Here is a 24,372-nt window from a genome sequence, read left to right on the forward strand (position 1 = left end):
AACGAAAAATCACGGAATTACATACTTTAAAAGGGTGAATTTTGGGGCCAGCCCTTTGGCCTAGTGGTTAAGTTCGGCACCCTCCACTTCAGCAGCCCAGGTTCAGTTCTCAGGCGTGGACCTACACCACTTGTTGGTGGCCATGCTGTGGTGGCAACCCACATATATAGTAGAGGAAGATTGGCACAGATATTCCTATGGGTGGATCTTCCTCAGCAAAAAAAAAAGGGCGAATATTACGGTATGTGAATTATGTCTCAATTAAAAAAACAAAAGAAAACAGAGCAGGTTGTTAGGAATGCTGTGATGACAAGGATCCTTGGAGGCTTTCTACTTTATACATAAAAAGTAAACCGTTTGCAAACACCATGCTGTAACTGTCATTACAGTGAATTGCAGTCATGCACCTCACAATGGATCGGGGCGTCTAGCAGGTGCTGGGATACGAGGTCACGAGGTCATGGGTGCGGCTTCCCAGTGCTGACCAGTGTGGGCGAGACAGCCTTGCTTTCCGGGGTCGAGTGCACGTCTCGGGTACAGAGTCCTGTATAAATGAACGTGCCCCGTTACGTGGCAGTCAGCAATAGGACAGATTCAAACACAGGTCTTTAGAAATTCCAGACAACCTGTTTTTCAATCCCACTGCACTGTGTGCATTACCTGAGGGGCAGGCCGGCAAAATCCACACGTGGGCTGGTGTATGTCCTATTACAGAAGTGTTCAATAGCTATTTTTTGAATGAATGGAAATTGGAAAAGTCTGTGTCTGGTTTAGACACTTTGCCATTCCTCAAGAAACAAAATCTCATTAACACCAAGTCCTGGGGGGAAGAATAAACACTTAAGAGAAAAATGAAGTTGGTTTAAAGAATATTATGCAATTAGAACACAGAAGGTACACACGTGGGACAAAAACCATAAAAGCAAAAGACAATGACAGACATTTGGAAAACCCCATCTCAGACTAATTCCAAAAAATAAAGTCCACCTCCTCCCTGAAAAAAAAAAAGTCCTGCAATGAGACTCACAGACGTTCAAACCACATCAGAATATCTTAAAAAGATAGTTCTCAGTAGGAAACGAAAAGCTGCACTAACAGTTCCTTGTCTTTAGGTTTTAGCTTTAAATAATCTGTAAATAAATGGGTTAATACTAAGGTTTGGGCTCCCCCCAAAAGTCTTTGGAACCGTGAAAGTAAGGCCATTGTGCTGTACAGGCGGTCCTGCTGGATTTTGGGCTTTTTCCCTGAAAAGTGCCTGTCTCATCTGTGCACTTTGCCAGTGGCCATGAGGAAGGGCTTGTAAGCTCCAGATAATGGAGCCTGAGATGTCTTCTGAATGTACGAGGTCATGATCTCAAGTCAACTGGGGTTTCCTGACTTTATTCCCTCAGCTGGGTGCCATGAAGGGTATAGGAGAAAAAAGAAACCATCTTCACAGAGGTGAGCATGAGAGGGATCCAGTGAAAGTAACACAGCTAGGTCACGTGGCCAGTGCTGCAGACCCTTGCACAGAAGCATAAACATCCATCCAGAGCTCCGTGAAGACGGTTACGAGCCCAGGGCAGGATGGATGTTGAAGTTGCCAAGATCGTGACACCAAGTGGAGAAAGTACTAGAAAGTCGGTTCTAGAATCTTCAAGAAACTGAAGGGGGCATAACCAGGGGTCTCTTGATGCTGTGAGAAGAGGAGGGAGCACAAGCAGAACGTGTGACCCCAGTTCATCACTGCACAGCTCTGTGCGGTAGGTGGTCTCCATTTCACAGATGGGGAAACTGAGGTGTAGGCTCGCACACTTGCCCATAGTTACAGAATCAGGGGGTGGAAGAGACAGACTTCAGACCCACTGCATTCTGACCCAAAGCCAGCGTCCTCGTCAGTGCCCCTTGGGCATGGTAGGAACTCTCCCGAATGCCACCACTCCCGCCCCCTACCCTCCCCCAGCCATCAGCAATGGCTGTTGATTTGCCCTACAGGTACTTGTTGGGTATCTGTTGACTATCTATTTGCATCATCCAGATGGAACTAGATCATGGAGTTTGTAGGCTAGTGGGGAGAGTAAATGTAAACAATTTTAGTGAACATGAATAAAATAATCACAATTTATAATCAATGCTACAAAGGAAGCAATTGCAGAGAGAGAGATGAAACGGGAGGTAGGAAGGGATGTGCCCTGAAAAGGTGGCCGGGGAAGCTGTCTCTGAGGAGTAGAAGCTGGAGAGATGAGAAGGCGCCGGCTAAGAGAAGAGCGGGCAGGCGCTCAGGCAGGGGAATGGCCCGGGCAAAGGCTTGGAGGTGGGCCTGGCATGGCGTGTCTGGGGGATGCCAGGGGGAGATTGGCTGGGCTCCGTGAGCAGGAGGAGATGGTGGAGTCAGTTAGGGGAGAGATCACAGGGAAGCTTCTGGGCTCCTTTCTCCCCCAATTCTAATCCTGTCATCAGAATCCTTCTCAACACGCCGTGCTAGGCCATCACTACTATTCTTTTGGAGCAGAGAGATGAAAAGTGTTGGCCATTCTTGACACAGAGACTGACGGCGATGGGAAGTGTGAACCCAGCTTGTTACAGACAAGAGGGAGGAGTGGGCAGCTGGCTGCGCTGGTGAAGGTGCAGTTGGAGGCGAGGGCAGGGCATCCTGGAAGCGTGGATCACCGCAGAGCAGGGGGTCTCAGACTAAAGCCTCAGAACTCAGGGGTCCCTGGGAAAGCTTGTTCAGCACCAAATTGCCGCTGCCCTGACTCAGTGTGGCTGGGTGGGGCCTGAGACTGCATCTCTAGCAAGCTCCCAGGGGATGCTGATGCTGCCTGATCAGGAAGCACGCTCTGAGCGATGAGGCTGTGACTAGAAACTACCCCCATCGGGGCTCCAGCAAGAGGCAGGAAGAGTGCTCAGGTGACACTTAGAGGCAGGTGTAGCGGCAGAGGGACAGAGAAGTCTGAGCCTTGGGGGGCTCCTGGAAAAAGCAAAGCGCTCAGAAGCCATGATGCTTAAGAACCTCCCCGAAATAATGATGCGTTCCAGTCTCATAAACCATAGAAAGTTCTGTGAGCCAAAAAGACTATTAACTATTTCCAGGTAAATAACAAAAAAGGCTCCCGTGTCCACCCGTGCCCTCCCACCCCAGGGCTCTTTATTGGTCATTTCTGATTCCTCTTCTGAACATTCTGCTTCATCACATTCACCCCACTTGATCCAACATAAACTTGCAACTGAGGGAAAATTTACTGTGTTCGTTTCAGTTGACTTTGCAAGGATGAGGTTTTTCTGTTTTTAGCAGAATTAAAGTCACTCCAAACCACCGAATCAGAAGGTAGAAATGGTGGGATAGCCAGTCAGGAAGAGATTCTCCAAATAAATAAAATGAGAATGGTTCTTTTAGAAACTTGATCCCAGTTCCCTCTGCCTGGAGTGACATTCAAGATGATCCAAGGTATACTTGCTTTTCCCGGTCCACTCTAATCTTTATTGGTTTGTGGATTAATTTTTTATGACGATGAAAGCATCCAGGTACATGCAGAACTGCCCTCGCCACACCGTGTGGGGGGAAAGTCCCCATCATAACGCTCTGCAAATGTTTGCTTAGCTGGTCTCCTCCGCCTGCGCCATAAAACCAAGGAAGCCTCCTTTCTGTCACCATAGAAACCAGGCACAGTCCCTCGACCAAATTCAATAATCTTGGTTTATATAACTTGTTCCTAAGTGCTCCCTTGTCTCTGGGTGAAAGGCCGCATTCATATGCTGTATTTCTTTGATGCTAAGATGCCTGTTCTTTTTCACGTTGTAACTTCTCTGAGGTCGGACTGCTTCTTACAAGTGATGTGCTGAGGAAGCACTGTGTCATTGAGTGGTTGGTAGTATTTTTGTTTCCTAGTGGTGCACAAGACTCTGGTGCAGTGTCTTCGATTTGATGAACTGTGACAGCCGTGTGTGACTTTGGGTGCCTGGGCATCCTCAGCCAGCCCTTCTGAGTATGAACAGCCCGTGTCGAGTGCTCACTGTGTGCTGGGCCAGCTTGGGTCTCAGCACTTACTGTATATTCACTCATTCTTATTTGTTCGTTCGGTAAATATTTACCAAATGCCTGCAGGGCTCTGTGGGATGTTCTAGAGCAGAGGGTGAGCCGTGCTGGGGTGTGGCGTGGGGACGTTCACAGCGCGGCTCTGCACAAAAGCCCCTCTCGCTCCAGCCTTTCCCCCAACCCTTCAGCCTCCCCCACTGGCCTGAGGTCAGTGGAAAGTCCTGAACCAGCCGCCCGCCTCAGCCAGGCCTTCTCAGGAGTGTGGAATGGGGGATCAGTCAGCTCCAATGTTCTGGAGCAAGAATTGAGGCAGAAAGAGTCCCCTCTTAACAGTCTGTCACGTGTTGACACACCGTCCAGGAAGCGGATGCGTGTGCTCAAGCCCAATTCAGATTCCAGAGAAAGAAGCTCATTGGTTCAGCCTGAGTCACATGCTCTCCTCTAATCCAATCAGCCGTGGCTATGGGAGGGTGGGGTCACATGGTACAGAGAGAGTCAGAGGGATAATAAAGAAGTGGGCAGACACCCAAAACAGATCTGCTACAATGGGCAGAGGCAGAGCTATGTCACTTCAGCTCCTTTAACTTTCATTTCCTTGTCTGGCTTCCTTACAGGAAGTGTCTAAACCATTAGACCAGTGAACAGTGAAATTCAAGGGACCCAGGGAGGACCCTCTGAACCAAAACATTCCACTTCCCACTTATTGCCTGATTCTGGACATTCCTTTCATAGGGTCCAAGACTTTTCTCTCTAATAAGTGAGAACAATTTAAATGCAAAAGCACTTAAAGAGACAAAACAACTGACAGACTAATTCACACTAAAGTGCGGATGTCTGATAGGGGAGCTTCCCACCCAAGAGCAAGGTTTTGTAGGGAGAGAGCTCAGAGCAATGGATCCTGAAGGAGGAGGCAGATGCACTATGGCATTGGAACAGAGAATAGAATGGGGACACCAGAGACAAGCTTCACCAGGTACAAGTGCTGCCAGCCCAGTCAGGATTCACGTCATCCTTAAGTGAGTGTTAAAGGTGCCCTGTCTGGCCTTTTGATCCAGCCTGGCTGTGGCCACCATTCCAGAGGGTCTGCCCATCGTTGTTATGGTTACGCTGGTCCTGGGAGTGCTGCGGATGGCCAAGAAGCGGGTCATTGTGAAAAAGTTACCAATCGTGGAAACCTTAGGTGAGCGACTCCGCTGGTGGAATTCTTATAAAGTGGATTGAATGGGTGTTTTGGTGCCGTGTTAATTCAGCTGGGTGTTTCGTAAGCCTGTGAGTTGGTGGTAACGACTTTTTCCTATAAACTCTGATGTTCTCCCTGCCAGGCTGCTGCAGTGTCATCTGTTCTGATAAGACAGGGACTCTGACTGCCAATGAGATGACTGTCACCCAACTTGTAACGTCTGACGGGCTTCACGCCGAGGTGAGTGCCATGCGATTTACAAGGTTCGAGACAAAGGTATGCCCTGCCAGATCCTTTCCTTCCCAGAGAAAGCAATGGAGTCTTCTAGAAAATAATAAGGAAGAAACAAATATGAGTTATTGGGAAATCTCCTTGCCACAAATAGCAGCAAGGAACGTGACTGATTTAGGCTGGCCATCTTTTTTTTTATTGTCTTTTGATAATAAGCACATCATAAACGTTTAGAAGCTGGAAAACAATTACCCATAACCTCCCACGATAAACTAACCATGATCAGTCCATTTGTGTTTTTTGGTCTCTCTCCTGTGCATTTGGCACAGTTGTAAGCTCCCTGAGCGTGCAGTTTTGTATCCTGCTGTTTTTTTCACAAAATTTCCAGACCAAGGAGTCAACAGTGGTAGCCCGTGGGCCAGCACATATTTTTGTAAATAAAGTTTTATTGGCACGCTGCCACACCCTTTGTTTACATGTCGGTTCCTTTCTTGCCACAATGGTAGAGTTGACTAGTTGCAACAGAGATTGCACAGGCTGCAAAGGCTAAAGTATTTGCTATCTGGCTCTATAAGAAAAAGTTTGACCACCCCTGTTCTAGAACATAAGCACTCTTCTAGGCTATGACTTAGTTTTCGTAGCCATGAGTTTTACTGGCTGCAAAAGAGCCCGTTGCAGTTTGCTGAAGCGTGGCACTTGCTGGGTGAGGTGTTCTGATCGGGACATAATCCTGCGGGGGAGCTCTTCCGGCTTGAAGCCTTGCTGGTGGGTAGGAGTATGTCTTTGCGATGGGTCCCCAGAGAAGAGACTATGGGTCAACGGGGGAACAGATTTTTGACTCTTGGTGACCTCCCTTCTGCGGCTTTGCCCCGCAGGTCAGCGGAGTCGGGTACGACGGCAAAGGGACGGTCTGTCTTTCACCATCAAAGGAAGTCCTCAAGGAGTTTGCCAATGTCTCGGTGGGGAAGTTGGTGGAGGTAAGTGTCACAAGTGTCACGGTGGAAATACACATTTAAAACAGAGCTGCTGGGGATTCTCTCTGGAAAGAGAAACAGCAGTTGGACCAACTGGTTCTTGCTGACGACAGGGCCACACCAGAGGTCAGGTTGTCACAGTGGCCCAGAAACAGATGGCAGTATCAGACGGAAGAGAAGAGCTAGAACTGTTCGTGCTCCTCCCTGCCTGCTGGAAGGGCTTTCCAGAAACGCCTGCACAGAGAAGGTGCTCATGGGTGTAGGGAAATAAGCACGTGGCAAACGTTGCCCCTTGTTATTGTTAATAGATGTGGCATTAGCCATATTCATCCTTTCATAGAAGCTCCTTTCTGCTCCACACGCAGCGGGTGCCCTCCATGAAGTCTGAACCCAGCCCTCATCTTCTGTGATTTTTAATGAGCCTGTGAACGTCCCAGCTGCAGGGGGCCACTTAATTACCACAGCAATGCTGTTATCTCAGTTGTGCAGATTAAGAAACTAGGCTCAGAGAAGTGGTACCAGAGATGCCCAGCCGGTGACAGAGGGAGCTGGAATTCACCTCCAGGCTCTTTTCCTGTGTCTTTTTCTCCTTTTCTTTTCCTAATTATTATTTTTTAATTGAGGTATAAGTCATATACCACAGAATTCACCCTTTTAAAGCGTGCAGTTCAGTGGTTTTTGGTATATGCACAAAGTTGTGCAACCATCACCACTATCCAATTCCAGGACACGTCGTCACCCTAAGCAGACACCATACCCACAGGCAGTCACTCGCCCTCACCCCACACTCGTAACCACCGGTCTACCTGCCTTCCCACTCTGTCACCTTACAACAGCGTCGTGACAACCAGCATTCAGCAGAGTCAATAAATATTTATCGTGTTTATTTTGAAGAGCAGGAGCTTTGATGTATTTTGAAGAGTAAATCTTGTCCTTCACCCCCACCCCAGCCCCCAAAGTGGGTCCAGCCTTCCATGTCTGACTTTTTCACATGCCCGAGTGAGCCCAGGACCCCAACGGGGCCAGCTCTGAATATTAACTAAGACATTGGAAATCGTCCTTCCAGGCAGGCTGTGTCGCCAACAACGCCATCGTCAGAAGAAACACCGTAATGGGACAGCCCACGGAAGGCGCCTTGATTGCCCTCGCAATGAAGGTGGGGAATCGTGGATGGTCTGTGCTGGGAGTTCTTCCACTCAGAGCAGGATTAGTAGCAGAATTCAAGCTCCTGTCTGAGCAAATGAGGAATGGGGAAGCTTAGCAATAATGGGGGGAAATGGCCCCAGACATCCTAAGGCCGTCCGCTGACAGGTGGAGGAGATGGGCTCTGAGATGCTATGTGGTTCCAGAACATTCTGCCGGTCTCTAACCCCTTTCTGGCGATTCCATAAGAATCCTCTGGGCTCTCCCATGGCTCAGACCCCCTGGAGGCATTGGGGAGACAGACAGAGGAACAAGACCCACCTGTGGGCCCCTCAACATAGGTCCCGCCCTCACCGAGCCCCATCCAGGAGATGTCCTTCCTTTTAATATTTCAATGGGTTCTGGGGCTCAGCGGTTAGACCCTGAGCTCTGGGACTACGCAGAGATGCTCCCCGCCCTGTGCCCAGTGCCAGGTGCAGAGCGGCTGCTCACAGGTGTTGGAGGATGGGCGGCCAGTCAATGGCCGTGCCTGCTCCGCTGTGTGCAGAGGGGACAAGTTCACAGAAGAGGCAGAAAAAAGACCCGCTCTGCTCAGCTGCCTCTTGCTGCCTCCTGTGCCGTGACCCTTCAGCTGTCCTTCCTCTCACAGCTTTCTCGGACTTTCTCTTCAATTCACTTAAGTTTCCACCTCTGTAGCTGCCTTTGCTCACCCAGGCACCTTGGGCTGGCTTCATGCACTGTCCTGTGTCCATCTGTTCACCTGTCCCTCCCCTGGCATGGGACCCGGGCCCCCTCATCGCTGCCTTCTGCCCACGTCACAGCCCAGAACAGGGCGAAATCCCAGGAACCCGGGCTGGGTGGGCGGATGAGTGGAGAGGAGAGTTACCCTTTTAACAAGTCCTTGCAAAGATAGACGAGGGCCTTTAAGAAATTGTTATGCCATATTCTTTTCCTTCCACTCACGGAAGAAAATTCTCTCCAGAACATCAGTAATACCGAATGGAACTTATGGCCCCCTTCACAACACTGCTGGGCCAGCCCCACTCCCAGATCCCAACTGCCCAACAGGGAAGGGACAGCTGGCCTGGCTGTCACAGCAGGAGCGAAATGCTAGTGTCCAGTCCCCGCCTTGCTCGCGCCCGCCCATGCAGCCTCGAAAGCACAGTTTCCAGACCCTCTTTCCTTTACGTCTTAAGGTTTTACTCTTTCATAGGTCTGAACTATTTGGGGGACCTGCTTTGGGATTTTAGAATATACCCTACAAGGACACCAGTCCACGGGGCTGCCCCCGTGGCTTAGCGGTTAAGTGCGCCCGCTCCGCTGCTGGCGGCCCGGGTTCGGATCCTGGGCGCGCACCAACGCACCGCTTCTCCGGCCATGCTGAGGCCGCGTCCCACATACAGCAACTAGAAGGATGTGCAACTACGACATACAACTATCTACTGGGGCTTTGGGGGAAAAAATAAAATAAAATAAAATAATTGAAAAAAAAAAAGGGATACCAGTCCTATTGGATTAGGCTCTAGTAACCTCGTCTGAATGTCATTACACCTCCAAAGGCCCTACTTCCAAATACAATCCCATTCACAGGTACTGGGAGTTAGGACTTCAGCACACCTTTTGGAGGGACACAGTGTAACCCATAACACCCTCCTAAGGAGCCTGTTTAGAGATCTTTTTCCTAATCACTCCTCCCGTGAGATTGTAATGCCACAGATATACAGTATATCTGTTCGTGTACTGCATGCATATCTGTGCTTTATGTGTAAAGGGAGTAGATATTTTCGCCCCCTAAGGATCTATTTTCACCCCTAGAGGGGCAGTGGGATACACAGGTTAAGCCTGGTTTACAGTTGGGGAAACTGAGGCTCGGAGATGTCAAGTAACTGGCCTGAAAGAGCGAATGAATGTCAGGCTGGCAAGGCCCCCAGGCTGTGACAGCAAGCCACCCCACCAACCCAGGGGCTCCTTTTTGGGAAATTGCTACATCCTCAAGTCTGAAACATTCCTCCTGGCGGAAACCCCACAGGCTCTTGTTTCCGAGCAGGTTTCAGCCAGAAGCTGTTGTAGAGACCATCTGGTTCTACCCCTGAGATGAGAGAGAAGAGACATTTTTACATTTTTTCTGGATGGGACGTTTGAAAACAAATGGCCTTTTTCTATGAGCTAAATGCTCACATTTCTTATCTTCCCCGAGATCGTTTAAATAATGAAGCATTTAAATGGACTGACTTTGCATAAATTTGGTTTAGGATGATTCACTAAAAGTGTCCCAATTTATCATCCCAGATGAACTTAAGTGATATTAAAGATTCATACGTGAGAAAAAAAGAGATCCCATTCAGTTCGGAGCAGAAGTGGATGGCAGTAAAATGCAGCCCCAAGAATGAGGTGAGTTGGCCTCTCTGCCCCTCCTTTCCCTTGCCGCCCCCCCCCCCCAATGAAGCAGGATGCAGACTTTAAGAAGAGTTTAGAGTCCCAGCCACTTCTCCGAGGGTCCAAATACATGAACATACAGTCAATAGCGATTAAACCTTTGATTGTCTTGGGTCCTCTCCTGAGATTTTCATCTGAATCACTGGTTCTCAAAGTGGGGTCCCTGGACCAGCAGCATCAGCAGCACCGGGAATTTGTTGGGAATGCAGATTCTCAGGCTCTGCCCCAGAACTCCTGAGCCAGAGATTCCAGGGGTGGGACCCAGTGATCTGTGTCTGCTGGGGATTCTGAGGCACGCTCCAGCGTGAGACTCACTGGCCTATAATGTAATTATTGAGTAATTACTACCGAGCAACTGGGTGCTCCGACTGACATCCACCCCCACCGCTGGCTTGGGAGTCCTGTCCTCCACCCCCGGGCTGAGCCTTTTACACATCTGAGCTCGTTAACTGTCACGGTGGGGGACAAGCCTTCATTCCTCAAGGGGGAGCGGGAGGCGCATCCCAGCATCCACCACAAACGGTGTGAACAGTGAGCTCACGTGTACACACTCACACACGGACACACGTGTGCACATGTTACAAGTGACTAGAGGAGTATCTGCCCAACTAGTAATGGGTATCCCCTGGGTGGGAATTACAGCTGACTTTTTGTCCTTTTTTTTCTTTTAATTTTTTGTAGCTTTTCAGATTTTCTACAATGAAGAAAAGTGTTTTTTTTTTGTTTTTTTTTTTAGAAAAAGAGTTTTTTATTGCCTTCCACCTTTTTCTCCACCTTTCCCTTCTCTCTCACGCTTTCTGGAATCTCTCACGTCTTGTCCATGCTGAGATTTCTCACCTCCTTCAGGACAGTGGGCGCTCAGCCAGTTTATTCCAGGTCGTTGCCGTGAGTGGATGGGCATACAAATTCTGGGTGCTTAAAGGGGTTACGAATTTTTTTAATGTTTTAATACCTTCAAATCTTCTTTTCCCCCAAAGGCAGTGGTAATATACTCTCATTGAAAAAATTATAGAAATGTGACTTAAAAGGTGGAAGCTCCTTGTAATTCTGCCCCCTTCTTTCCCTACCCACCCTGCACCCTTCGCAGTCTAGGAGAGAGCCTTCCAGATTCTAAATGTGTGCATAGCAACACGTGGGCTGGAAGTTTGACAACAAGATCATGCTGTATATAGTGTTTGCAGTTTGCTCTTTTCCCTTAAAATGGTGTCTTGGACATCCCTTTGTGTCAGTCCACACAAGCTCATTCACTGCCCACCGTGAGCAGGCAGGTGCTAGGCTGGTGCTGGGGATACAGTATGACCCACAGCACCTGCTGCTGAGTCGAGGGGACAGAGCTTAACGATACATAGGAAAACAGCTACTCATTGGGGGTCATTCTCATGAGCCAAGTGCAGGGCGAACAAAATAGAAACGGCACCTGCCCTCGGGAGGCAACAGTCTACCCAAAATAGACATCTAGCAATCAATCACATACCTAAAGGCATGACACCAGCTGAGATGTGACCAAATAATGAAACATACAGGATGCTCTGAGCAACATTAACAAGGGGACCTAATGTAGAGCAGGGGAGACGTGGGTCAAAGATTGACCTCATTCCTTTTATGGGCTGCGTAGTATTCCGTTGTGTGGATCTCCTGTAACTTATCTAACCTGTCCTGTATTGGTGAAGGATGACGATCCACTATAAACCCCTCCGTGAACATTTCTGTGTGGATGAGGTGACGGTCACCAAGAGCTGAAGCATCCAATGACAGCAGATTTTTTTCCTTTTGTCTTTTTCAAGGAGCAGGAAGACATTTACTTCATGAAGGGGGCCTTTGAAGAAGTGATCCATTACTGTACCATGTACAACAACGGGGGCATCCCCCTGCCCCTGACACCCCAGCAGAGAGCCTTCTGGCAGCAGGAGGAGAAGAGGATGGGGTTGCTCGGCCTGCGGGGTGAGTGCCTGTGGCTCAGGCCCCGAGCTTTAAGTTTGCACATGATATTGAATTTTTGAGCACATTAATGTCATTAGTCAATGAGGTGACTGATCAGCATGGCAGGCAGGCGGTGTGCTAACAGAGGTAAAGCAAGCATAGAATTCATGGTCAGATGAAAGATAGCCCCCACCCCATCCCAGCCCCGCAGTGACACCTGTTAATCCAGACGTGTCTCGTGTGCAAGAAGGGTTGGAACCCTCACCCCTGAGTTTTCTAAAACAGGTGAATGGATGCACCAGAAACATCGATTTTCCTGATTGGGCTTCTTGCTCGTCGCTTATTGTCAGGAAAACCCAGAACTCTTTTAAATCAAGGCAGACATCTCATTCTCAGGCCATTTCCAACTTTCTGCACCAGGGCCAGCGCCTTCCCTGGTGGGCTGAACGTTAGACTCACGCTTCCCGCAGCGGCGTTTGTCAGCCTGCCCTTTTTCAGAGAAAATGTTTAAAGACACTCTGGAACACTCATTTTCCCTCGGGGAAAATGAGGAGCATTGGGCTCCCCGTCTTGGTTCCAACCCCGTGGTTCCCCTTCAAGGAGCAGGAGTGACAAGTGGCCGGCAGCTCGCCGACGGCTGTGCTGGGCGAGGACATTGTGGCCGCCGGGCCAAGGCCAGGCCATTTGTTGTCCCTTCCTGAGTGAGGGGCATGTCCCCCCCAAGCAGAGGCCTTTACAAATCTCAGGGTCCCCCAGATGGTTTGTGCGGTGCCAAGTTACAGCAGGCCTGTGGGTGAGGGCTGTGCCTCAGTTTCCTCCTCTGGAAAAGGCAGGCATGGGAGCAGGTGCTGTGGGGTGAGTCAGTGGAGGAAGGGGCTCAGAAGAGAACGCGCGCGTCTCTGGCTGGTCTTACGATTGATGTGAACGAGCTGTGGAGTAGCTACGCATCTGCTCACGTCGTCCGTCTCCTAACACTGACCCGCACCACTGAAGACCCTCTAAGTCATCTCCTGCTCCTGGCGCTTCCCGGCATTTGGGCACCGCATCACATGCCCAACTGAGACCATGCCCCAAATCCCCACCGAGCTGCTGCAAGGCCCAGAGAGGCTGAGGAACCAGCCCGAGTCACACAGCTAGTCTGTAGTGGACCAGCGCTTAAACCAGACCTGTCTGGCTGCAAAGCATTGGAACCCTGAGACCCATTCTGGGCCTCGAAGGAGAACATAATGAGGGTTGGTCAGTCGTGAAGATGGGGCGAGACTCCACCTCCACCACCAGCCAAGCCGTAGATCCTTGCATGGTTATGAATGGATCGTCGCCAAGCTGCGGCCGGAAAAGTGCGTCCTGGTGACTGGAGTCAGAAATCCGTGCCCACAGCAGAATGGGGGGCAGAGAGAATGTTATTCATCTCCCAGCAAGTGTGAACTGAGCACCTACTATGTGCTAGGCACAGAGAAGCTCCAGGGTGACTGAGAGATGCCCCCGCACCAGTGGGAGCCCTGGAAGAGGTGTGGGCTTGCAGACACCAGCCCCCGAGAAAGATGATAGCCCCACGGAGTGACCCGGAGAGTCAGGGTGACAGGAGCCCAGAGGCAGGGATGGGGTCTTCTGGGGACAGAGAGTTTGCAGACACTTTCCAGGAGTGAGGGGACAGTCGTGATGGGTCTTCAAGGATTTGCAGACCCAGAGGCAGGGTGGGGAGGGGAACCTGGGAACGGAGAGGAATGGCACCCACACCAATGGCACACGGCACCCGCGCCAGTGGCATGGGACACCTGGATCATTGGCACACAGCACCTGCATTATTGGCACGGGACACCGGGATCATTGGCACACAGCACCTGCATTATTGGCACGGGACACCTGGATCATTGGCACGGTGTTATGACAGAGCAGGAGGGAGGCACAGCTGGAGGCTTCTTGGCCACAGCCCCCCTCTGCTGTCGTAAGGTGACAAAGTCAGGTCAGTTGTCATCCCACCCCCTCTCAGGGCACTCGCCTCTGGGAGCCGGGCCCGGCTTTGTGCCACTGAACCAGAGTCCAGGCCAAGAGGAGCCAACAGACAGAGTCCTCTCCCCTGTGTTGCCCTCCCGCACATTTCTCATGACCTTTGGTAGCTGCTGGAGGTGACAAATCAGTGAGCACAGAGCAAGTGAAGGACAGGAGAGCCACCAGGAATGTCCCATCGGATGCCACCTCACAGGTTTTCTCGTGGCCACTTTTGCTGGGGTGGGCTGGGATTTTATGCCACCAGTGGACGCAAGTCCTCTTTTCTGCTGGGCCAGTCATTTAGCGTTTCTCTCTCTCAGGAGAGCCACCAAGAGCCCTGCCCTCCCAGGCTGACGACCAGGGGAGAGACTCTCACCATCCCTCTGTAGTCCAGGAGCTGGGCGCCCAAGCCCATCAGACAGAAGAGGGTCTGGGACGTGGTGGGGGCCGGGGCTGACCGGCGACTAAAATCCATCCCCTCAGCCCCCAGTGAACCTTCCGGGGATCTTGGTGTTTCCTCAGTGCTTGCCCTGGCTTCTGGGCCCGAGCTGGGGAGGTTGACATTCCTGGGTCTCGTCGGAATCATCGACCCGCCGAGGGCCGGCGTGAAGGAAGCTGTCCAGGTGCTCTCTGAATCAGGCGTGTCCGTGAAAATGATCACGGGAGATGCTCTGGAGACAGCCTTGGCCATAGGTAACTGGGGAGCAGGGTGGAGGTTGAGGAGGAAAGGGATCTGCCCATCCTTTACAGCAGGGTCACTACCATTGGTTAATCCTCGAGATGAACACCTGCTTCCAAGTGCTTAGAACAGTCTGTGATTCATGGACCAGTGTTCCACCTTTGAAGGTGTTTGTCTCTAAAATGTTGGCAGGTTCTCCAAAAGGGGAAAAGACCTCGTGTGTACGAGAACCTACTATATTCCAGGGGCTCTTCATCCATGATCCCACTTTATCCTCACAGGCAGCATCATTCCCTGTGTACAGTTCCAGTCTGCCTTCTGCTGCTAGCTGTGTGCCCTTGGCAAATTGTTGAACCACTCTGACCCTCAGACTCTTTATCAGCAGAGGGCTAGCAGCCCTCCTCCTCCTAGTCTATTTATTACTGCTGTGAGGGTTGTCACACCTTGGTCTTCTTGCCCCTCTGTCTTGAGGCAGCCTGGCACTGAGAAAAGAGCCAGATTCTGGAATCAGACAGAACCATGTCAGGTTCCAGGATTACCACTTAGCAGATCCATGACCTTGGGGAAGTCACTTTCCCCTCAGTTTCCTGATCTTTAAAGTGGGGATAAGAAGGCCTCTGTTCCAGCTTCATTCTGTAGCTGGAATTCCATCATGTAACGTGGCGGGTGCTCAGGACGTGGTCGCCATCGTGGTTTATTGTGATTCTCTGCGGCCAAGGCAGAGGCTGAGGTCAGGTGGGTGGAGCGAGGGGCAGCCCTCAGGACGGATTCTCCCTACCCTGCAGGAAGGAACATCGGCCTGTGCAACGGGCAGCTGAGAGCCATGTCCGGGCAGGAGGTGGAGAGCATGGAGCAGGACGAGCTGGCTGAGCGTGTGGGGAAGGTGGGGTCCTCCCCGGGGCTCCAGCAGAGGGGGCCGGCTTCCAGCTCCGCGTGCGCTGACTCGGCTCTCTCGTATCTCTGTGTGCAGGTGTCTGTCTTCTTCAGGACCAGCCCGAAGCACAAGCTCAAGATCATAAAGGTACACTGTCCCTCGTTTGTCCCTCAGGGTACAGGCCAGGGTGGCCGTGTCAGCGGCTCTGCTCCACGGGGTGGTCCAGGGCCCCAGCTGGCGGGAGCCTCAGCATCCTCAAGCTGTGGCTTCCTTCTGTGGGTCCAGGGTGGCTGCACCGGGGGGGACTTTTCGCAGCCTCTGGGGAGGGGAGGACTGGGGGCCCTTTGCCACGTACATCGAAAACGGGGAGCGGGAATTGGGTGGTGCAAAGGGAAGACTAAAAAGGGGGTTGGCCTCCGTGAGTCGAGTGCTCTTCAGTGTATTCTTGCTGTTAACTCCAAGCTTTAGTTTAGCTAAGTCAGAAGGTTGACCAGAGGATTAAACGAAGCCAGGCCCATGGAGCTCTCGGCACAGAGCCTGGCACACAGCAGGCGCCAAATAAAAAACATGTGATTTTCTGATTGTGCATGAAAAAATGAAAGTGCTCTACTGAGAGTCCAACCATGTGCTTGGTTTCCCCGCACACGCACACTTTGAAAAGGGTCTCTAACTCTCCTGGTAGTTGAGTTTTTTCTTTTATGTTATTTTTGGGTTTTTTAGTTCTGCAGACTAAATTTCTGTGCAAGTTATTCCTCAAAGAAAGTATTAATGCTTACTGGGCACCGCATGGTGTGAGGGGATGACTGTTGATGATTTGGTGTTCATGGTGATGGACAACACATGCCAGCACACCCGTGGTCTTAGTTTAGGCCTCACAACAGCCCTGAGCAGGAGGGACTGTTGCTCCCACTTTGCAGATGGAGAAACTGAGGTCGAGAGGTTCCAGGCAGGCCCAGTTCCCAGAGCTGGGGCCGGTGGAGCTGGGATTCAGCCCCGGGCCAGCCAACTCCAGTGCCCTCCAGAGAGGGGTCTCTGCTGTCAGCCACGCAGTGTGAGAGGCGGGGCGGCGGGAGGGAAGGAAGGATCTAGAAGGAAGGTCCTCAGGCTGCAGGCCTCCACTCGCCTCCTCTTTCCAAAGGCTTTGCAGGAGTCAGGGGCGATCGTGGCCATGACGGGGGACGGGGTGAACGACGCGGTGGCCCTGAAGTCAGCAGACATCGGGATCGCCATGGGGCAGACAGGGACGGACGTGAGCAAAGAGGCCGCCAACATGATCCTGGTGGACGATGACTTCTCAACCATCATGTAAGTTGCTCTTTAGGGTTTTTTTAGTGGCGGAAATGCCTGGAGTAACCAGCTGCCCCCTGGGATCTGCTGTGCTGGAAACACGAGGTGTCCCCAGGCCCACACAGCACTTAAAGCGGGGTCATGGGGCCACCCTGGGGCTGGAGGCACGTGGCACCCAGAGGAGTGTCACAGACGTGCATTTCAGGCACCGACGGAACAGCCTGGGTCAGACATGCAGAAGAGGCACGTGCCCGCGTGTGAGCTGCAGCACTGGGTATGAGCGAGTCCTAGAGCACCCTCAGTGCCGACAGCAAGAGGCCAGCCGTTAAAAATCATGTTTTGAAGAACATTTCAATGAGAGAAATGCTCACACTGTAGTGTTAAGAGAAAAAAGCTAAAAATTAATATAGTCAGTTTGAGTCAAGTGTTGTGTTTGTGTCAATATGTACATTTCACGCATTGAAAGAGATTGGACAGAAATGTCCAAATCATTAACACAGGTGTGATCTCTAGGGTCTGGGGTTCCAAAAACACCTATTTTCTCCTGTTTCTCTTTTCTGTATTTTTCTCTTAATAAATTTACCTTTCCTCTAGTTCTACTTTAATTCTTATTGTAATTAGTTCTAATTAAAACTTTACTCATAAGTAAGTCACAGCAATTGGGGGTGGGAGAAAATTTTTCTTAAGCCTATATCAAAAATCTGAACCAATATCGAAGTTCAGCGTGATTATTGACTTTAGAAAAGGCATTTTTTCTTTACGAATGGCTTCACCATAGGAATCCTTAAAACACGTCCTCCTGAGTAAAAGAAAAACATGCAGTTAATATATAGCTCTTCAGTTTTAGCTCTTTTGCAAAATTTTTTAGTAAAACAGGGGAGGAATTAGTTTTCTACATTAGTGACTCAAGATAAGTTTTTCAAAGGACTTTTGCAGAAAGCATTCCAAAAATATAATACATGATGTTTTCAGTCTCCTAATTCTCTCCCTTCTTGCCGAGCCCCTGGGTCTACCAGGTTTAATGGGTCTTGCCGGGCCTCTTGTTGTGGGTGACCCACCCAGGTGCCTCAGGCCCTTCAGGAGGCCTGGGCGAGGACTGGGCCCTGGGCTGGGACGAGAGGGTAACTTACAGTCTTTGGACAGAAGGGTCATCATGGCTCAGGGACCCATCCCCAGCGGCTGACGGCACTTGTTAGGACATCATCATCCTCTACCGGTGTGTCCCCAAGAATGCCAGCAAGGGGGACCGGGAGGGAGGGGTCAAGCATGTCACCTCTGGGCGACACCACGACTTCCTTCAGCAGCTGACGGAGCCAACCACCTTTCCCCCAGGCCCTTTTTGTGACAAAGGCGCTCTCCTCTTGCAGGAACGCGGTGGAGGAAGGCAAGGGGATTCTCCATAACATCAAGAACTTCGTCCGCTTTCAACTGAGCACGTAAGCCGCGCATCCCCGGGGCTGTCGAGAGCTGCGTCGGCTTCTGGCAAGCAGCTGTTGACGCTGCCGGCTCTGCCACTGTGCCCCACAGGAGCATCTCGGCCTTGAGCCTCATCACTCTGTCCACCGTGTGCAACCTGCCCAACCCCCTCAACGCCATGCAGATCCTGTGGATCAACATCATCATGGACGGGCCACCTGCCCAGAGGTGAGGCGCCGGCTGGCCGGGAGCACCGTGCCACTTCTGCCAGGCTTCGCTGACTGTACCCATACCATGTGCAGGGGCCCAGAGGTGGGCAAACACAGTCACTGGCTGTAAAGAGTCCCAGAAAACTTAAGTGTGGTGCATTGGGTTGGGGGGAGGGAGACAGAGAGTGGAATGCACTGGGCACTGGAGGAAGCACCTAGAAAGGCAGGGCCAGGGGGACGACAGAACCGTCTGCACCCCAAGCCTGGAATGCTCTCCCTGGGCTACCTGCATGGACCGGTCCCTCTCTTCATTCAGCTCACTGCCTCCGAGAAGTCCTCCCTGATTACTCTAACAGCAGCCTCCTCACTCTTAGTCACCTTACCCTGCTTTATTTTTCCCTGGAGGGGAAAATATACATATATTTCCTTATTTATCTGACTATAATCCATCTCCCCTTTAGAATTTCAGCTTCACGGAGGCAAGGTTTTTGTTTTGTTCTCTGCAGAATCCCTGGCTCCTACAACTGTGCCTGGCCCACAGGTGCTCGGTAAATTATTGGCTGAATGAATGAATGAGAAGGGAATGTGGGGCTGGCTGAATGACGCAGGAGAAAGAAGGAACTTTTGAGTCAGGGAGACCTGCAGGAGACCCAGCCAGACCCCCACTGGGTTAGCGTGCATAGAGGTGTTGTTTCACGTGTAGCGGTCTGTTGTTACCGTGAATAATTTAACCTTCACTGTGACAGCTGCCAAGGAAGGAGGGTCCTCCTTTAGTCCCCCCAGGCTCAGTGGGAGGGTTACCTCTTCTACGCGCTCCCCCTGGGCACGGGGCCGCAGCCGTGTTGGCACAGTGTGGGGCCCCCTCCCAGCCTGCTCCCTCTCTGGTGACCCCCGCACTGCTGTGGGTCCAGCACCAAGCCCGCTGTTTCAGAGTCTGCTGAAGGCGAGTGTCCCTCAGTCAATGGGGGGCTCTGTGGTGGGCAAGGCCTGGATCCCATTTCGCCCCATCAGCTGGGACGAGGCCAGGCCCAGCCTTGGGGCGGGTGGGGGGCCCCTCATGGTGATGGAAATTGCCTGAGCATGAGGAATGGCTGGGCGTGGTTCCAGGACCACGGTCTGGTCAGCCACGGGGTGGTTTTCCATCACCATGTTGGGGACGGATGGAGATGGGCAGGCGCGACGGTGGACGGCTGCCCACGGGGTCCAGGGCACCCCGGAAGCAGCTGAGGGGCTGGGCGGTTAGGGAGAGCTCAGAGGATGTGAGGAGGGAGGGGCAGGCATCCAGCGAGGATGGGAGGTCCCCGTGAGACGGGAAACACCCGGGCTCAGGCAGGACACCTGGAGGCGTTTGCCGGGGCCCCGGCTGTCCGTATTTACTTCATCATCGCACGTCTTTTCAAAACTACCCTTTCTCCGTGGTTTATGTCCAAGTGTCCCATTTTGTTCTGAGCAGCTTGGGGGTCGAGCCGGTTGACAAAGACACCCTCCGGCAGCCCCCGCGGAACATCAAGGACACGATCCTCAGCAGAGCCCTCATCCTGAGAATCCTCCTGTCGGCTGCCGCCATCATCAGCGGGACCCTCTTTATCTTCTGGAAAGAGGTGGGGCAAGTCCTCACTGGCTCCTCCAGTGGGTGTTCCCTGAGGGCCTGTGTGGCAGCCGACATGGGGCTGGGTTGCATGGGAAGCAGGGTACACGGGCCTGCCCCGGCCCCCACGGGGCTCAGGTCCCATGTGGGAGAGACAAACGTACATACAGGGGACTGTCGGAGACAGGTGGCAGAGGGCAGGGGGCTAGGAGCTGACTTTGCAGAGGTGTGACCAGGCGGAAGGATGTGAGGCCTCAGGGGCAGAGAAAAGAATTAAGATTTTGTTCTCAATGGGACATGAATGCCCCTACTTCTTCCTATTATCACCAGGAAACAATCTGAAATCTAAAGGAAACTCCCATCTCATTCCCTGGGGGTGGCTGGTTGCAGGATCTTGTTATGGGTCACCCTGTCGTGGCCGCAGGTTCAGGGAGCCCCCGTGCTGAGACATCCAGTGATCTAGAGGGAAGATTAGGCAGGTGGTCTGACGAATGTTTAAGTCCCAGATCGCCCATGTGCAGGACAGGGGATGGGGCACTGGACCGCCACCATTTCTCAGTTTTTCTCAAGCGCGCGCTCTGCCCCAAAGGAACAGCTTTGCCTTTTCCTGAATTCTCACCTGCCGGGAAGGTGGTGGAGGCCCCGCCTTTGTCCAGCCCACGTGCTCAGCCTGGTAGAGGGAGAGGCACAGGCCTTCCCATTCTAACACAGTGGTCCTCCGCGTGGGGGCCCCACACAGCAGCAGCATCCCCGGAGCTTGTGAGAAACACGGACCTGCTGAGTCGTCTGTGTTAACACATATCCCGGAGATCCTGCTGAGAACGCTGGTCCCTCCAGCAGCTGAGCCCAGGCAGGAGTGGTGGCTGCTGCCCTGCCAGAGCGTGGTTCCTCACCACTCACATCAGGCGTGGGAAGTTCAGAGAACTGCCCAGAACCTTCTCGCTGAGTCTTCTCACCTTCAGCTCTAGCCCCACCCCCACCGATGCAGCCAAAATGAGACCTGACTCAGTTCCCTTCAGTGGCGCCACAGCCAGGGAGGGGTCTGCGGCTTCCTTCACTCAGCCTCAAAGGCCCTAGTTCTCCATGGGCTCGGCGTCCTTCTGCCTTCCTTGTAGGAAGTGACATTCTGCTAAGTGGGTGTAACTAGCGGTGTCACCTCCCGGGAGGCGGTGTCACCTGCTGCAGGAGGGGGCATTTCCTCTACCTGTGCGAGGCGTCCCCTCTTGAGCATCAGGGGCACCCGAAATTCCAGAGGAAGGGCTGGCGGCCCCTCCCAGGTGCCGACAGAGGGCCGGGCCCTGGGTGGTCGGGAGACACACTTCACCGGTCGACTCCAGACAAGGGACGTCTTGACCAGTTCCTAGTAGCACGTCTCCAGTGCTGTGGCCTGGACGCAGGAGCAGCAATCACAGGTCTGCTCTGGAGTTCCTCTCCCTCCCGGCTCTCGGTGAGGGATGAGCGTAAGAGGTCACAGCATCCCCCCCGGGACCCCTCATCCTGCGCATTTGTTCCAGATCCCCGACAACAGGGCAAGCACCCCGCGCACCACCACGATGACCTTCACCTGCTTCGTGTTCTTCGACCTCTTCAACGCCCTGACCTGCCGCTCCCAGGTGAGACCCGGGGCTGCGCTCCTCTTCCCTCAGGACCAAGTCGTGTCCCCAGTGAGAAACTCAGCGGTCCCTGCCTGTCACCCAGTGTCTCGACCTCGACGTGGGATCTGGAGGCACCTTTGTCTGAGGTGTGGGTTGCGTGCTGGCTGACGTGTGCCCTTCTCCTCCCGCAGACCAAGTTGATATTCGAGATTGGCTTCCTCCGGAACCACATGTTCCTCTACTCGGTGCTCGGGTCGATTCTGGGGCAGCTGGCTGTGATCTACATCCCGCCCCTGCAGAAGGTCTTCCAGACGGAGAACCTGGGAGCACTCGGTGAGTGGAAGGGGACATGAGGAAGGGGTCACAGGAGGCCAGGACCATCACACGCCACCCCGTCCACCCGGGGAGTGGAACTGCAGAGCTTTCTAGGTGCTAAGTCCCTATGTAGGGCCATTCTGTCCCCAAAGGACTAGACTCGTGCCTGGGCGTCTGCACTGGGCAGGAGGTGACGTGATGGGGTGTGGAGATGCAGGGACCCACAGAGGAAGAGGCACGTCTGGCAGGAGTAGGGCTGAGGGCAGAAGGGGACTTGGTATCCCGGCCCCCAGTCCCTGGGGCAGGGGGCTCAGAGCACACACAGCAGGCACATGAGGCTGGGGACTGCGCCGGGATGGACCAAGTCTGGGCTCAGTCTGTGACGTGCCACGTGCCACCAGCCTAGGAGCAAGTGTGCCCCTGTTGGCAGTGGGGGGTTTGCACAGGGGCCTGTGTGACACGGACACCCACTTAACTGGTGACAGGGAGTAGGCAACCCAGTAGTTTTTGCTGAGAGGGACACGATTTAATGACTGTGCCCGTCCAGGGGGCCCGCACACACGCCCTGGTGCGGAACCCCAAGAACTCCTCCCAGTCCTTGCCCAGGCTTCCCGCAGATCCGAGTGCTTTCTTTAGAAGCTGCCCAGGGTGGGCTGCCTCCTTTGCCTAAAGCTGAGATGACAGTGAGCAGAAGTGGGAGGAGGGTGGGGTCGGGGACAGGCAGGAGGTCACCTGGTGAGCAGCAGTGACCAGAGCGACTTCTCCTCCCTTCCTTCTGGCCCAAGCTTTCCATTGGCCAAGCCCACCCCAGAGCCAGAGGGCAAGGGTGCTGGTGAGGCAGCCCCCCAAGGCAGAGCGCAGGGTAGGCTGCAGCTCAGGCACACCCCTGAGGACCACGAAATGATCCGTCAGGTCTGAGGCCGTAGAGACAAGTGTACTGATAACCTTTGGGCAAGATTGGGGAAGTCAGCTCTTTCTTCCCTAAAACCTAAAAAGCAGTGTCCATGTGGGTCACCTGTGAATGCCCTGCAGGCACAGAAAAGAGAAAGAACCAAAAACAATTTTTTTTTTTTTGCTGAGGAAGATTGGCCCTGAGCTAACATCTGTGCCCATCTTCCTCTATTTTATGTGGGACACCGCCACAGCACGGCTTGATAAGCGGTGCATAGGTCCATGCCTGGGATTCAAACCCGTGAACCCCGGGCTGCTGAAGTGGAGCACACCGAACTTAACCACTGTGCCACCGGGCCGGCCCCCCCAAAAATTTTAATGGCTGTTTCCCTCCCCTGGGAGTGAAGTCAGCACACCAGATCTAAAGGAAGCACCGTGGCTGTGCTTGGGCACTGTGTTGTCACGAACCGTTGACCACAGGAAGCCAGGGAAGGTTCCAAACACCAAGACAGATTGAGGTCAGGGGGACTATAGGAATCAGTCCCCAGGAATAAGTGAGGGTGGGCTAGACTGGACCGGGAGCCTGGAGCGATGGTTGGGGGCAGCTGTTCTGAGCCGCCTGGAAAGGCTGGCTGGTCCTTGCAGTGCTGGCTCTGCAGCATCCTGGATCCTGGGTGGGAGAGATCTCCACCCGCTCAGGGGAGTGGAGAGGCCTGGTTCTCAGCTCCCGGGGCCCCTTGCCTCTGTCTCTCTGTAACCAAGGATGAAGTGTAAGGAACAGAACTCCACAGCAAACTCCGATTCCAGGCAGTGTCCTGGGCGAGGGGGGCTAGGCCGGGGGTTCCAGCTGTGCTCTCTGACTCTTTTCTCCTCTCACCTGTTGGCAGATTTGTTGCTTTTAACCGGATTGGCCTCGTCCGTGTTCATTTTGTCCGAGCTCCTCAAACTATGTGAAAGATTCTGCTCCAGAGCCAAGAAAGCCCAGATTCCCCAGGAAGCTGTATAGCGGCCCCCGACCCGTGTAAATCCCCCAAATCATCTATATTTTTATGTGACTGTGGCCCTCCCCCCAACCCCTCTTCAGAGGGGGTTTTCAGGACACCATAGCGTTAGGTCACTCACTGGGGTTTTCTTCTCGGAAAACCAGCAGGAAGCTCAGAGTCCAGGCCACATCCACCCATCACTCTCGCTGGGCTCGGGGACAGACGGTGAGGAGCCCATGCAGACACACCTCGCTATTTATTAAATCAATGATTTTTATTACCCACGTCTGACTGTGTGTTTGTGCCATATCTCAACGCAATGCAGCCCACTCATGAAGAATACACGGGCTCCTCGCAGACTGGGAAGATCGGGGGTTGGGGACGGGGCCCAGGCTTCTGGTCACTTCTCTGCCTGATGTTGGCCCCTTGGAGGCCCCATTTTCTCATCCACAAAATGGGGGCTTGGGATATTTTTGTTCAGTGCCTCGCCAGGGGCCTAATGATCATTTTGAAGGATTTAGTCACTGTTTTCCCACAGTGGCGGGGTCGGAACCCTTATGCCATGTTGGAAACCCACAGCCTCGTGTTCATGACCATGGATATGGCAAGGAGCAGTCACGTCCTACACAGCCGAAACAAAGGCCTCG

General features: G+C 52.8%; 1 protein-coding gene across 5 annotated transcripts in view; it reads left to right on the forward strand.

Moving 5' to 3' along the window:
* The window catches only part of ATP2C2 (ATPase secretory pathway Ca2+ transporting 2), a 70,201-nt gene extending 46,100 nt beyond the window's left edge, over positions 1 to 24,101 (forward strand). The window contains exons 11-26 of one of the 5 annotated variants that reach the window (XM_058528385.1): positions 5,071 to 5,195; positions 5,338 to 5,471; positions 6,302 to 6,403; positions 7,467 to 7,556; positions 9,833 to 9,934; positions 11,764 to 11,920; positions 14,411 to 14,581; positions 15,353 to 15,450; positions 15,538 to 15,588; positions 16,580 to 16,746; positions 18,096 to 18,164; positions 18,256 to 18,372; positions 19,807 to 19,954; positions 21,456 to 21,554; positions 21,728 to 21,869; positions 23,630 to 24,100. In XM_058528385.1, the coding sequence (XP_058384368.1) occupies positions 5,071 to 5,195; positions 5,338 to 5,471; positions 6,302 to 6,403; positions 7,467 to 7,556; positions 9,833 to 9,934; positions 11,764 to 11,920; positions 14,411 to 14,581; positions 15,353 to 15,450; positions 15,538 to 15,588; positions 16,580 to 16,746; positions 18,096 to 18,164; positions 18,256 to 18,372; positions 19,807 to 19,954; positions 21,456 to 21,554; positions 21,728 to 21,869; positions 23,630 to 23,748 (1,891 nt within the window). In that variant the 3' untranslated portion in view covers positions 23,749 to 24,100. Of the gene's footprint in view, positions 1 to 5,070; positions 5,196 to 5,337; positions 5,472 to 6,301; positions 6,404 to 7,466; positions 7,557 to 9,832; positions 9,935 to 11,763; positions 11,921 to 14,410; positions 14,582 to 15,352; positions 15,451 to 15,537; positions 15,589 to 16,579; positions 16,747 to 18,095; positions 18,165 to 18,255; positions 18,373 to 19,806; positions 19,955 to 21,455; positions 21,555 to 21,727; positions 21,870 to 23,629 lie in introns of those variants that run through there. The other 4 variants (XM_058528383.1, XM_058528384.1, XM_058528386.1 and 1 more) reach the window with 4 other exon arrangements.
* The last annotated feature ends 271 nt before the right edge of the window (positions 24,102 to 24,372 follow it).

This window comes from Diceros bicornis, chromosome 32 (assembly GCF_020826845.1).
Source record: "Diceros bicornis minor isolate mBicDic1 chromosome 32, mDicBic1.mat.cur, whole genome shotgun sequence".
Taxonomy (NCBI): domain Eukaryota; kingdom Metazoa; phylum Chordata; class Mammalia; order Perissodactyla; family Rhinocerotidae; genus Diceros; species Diceros bicornis.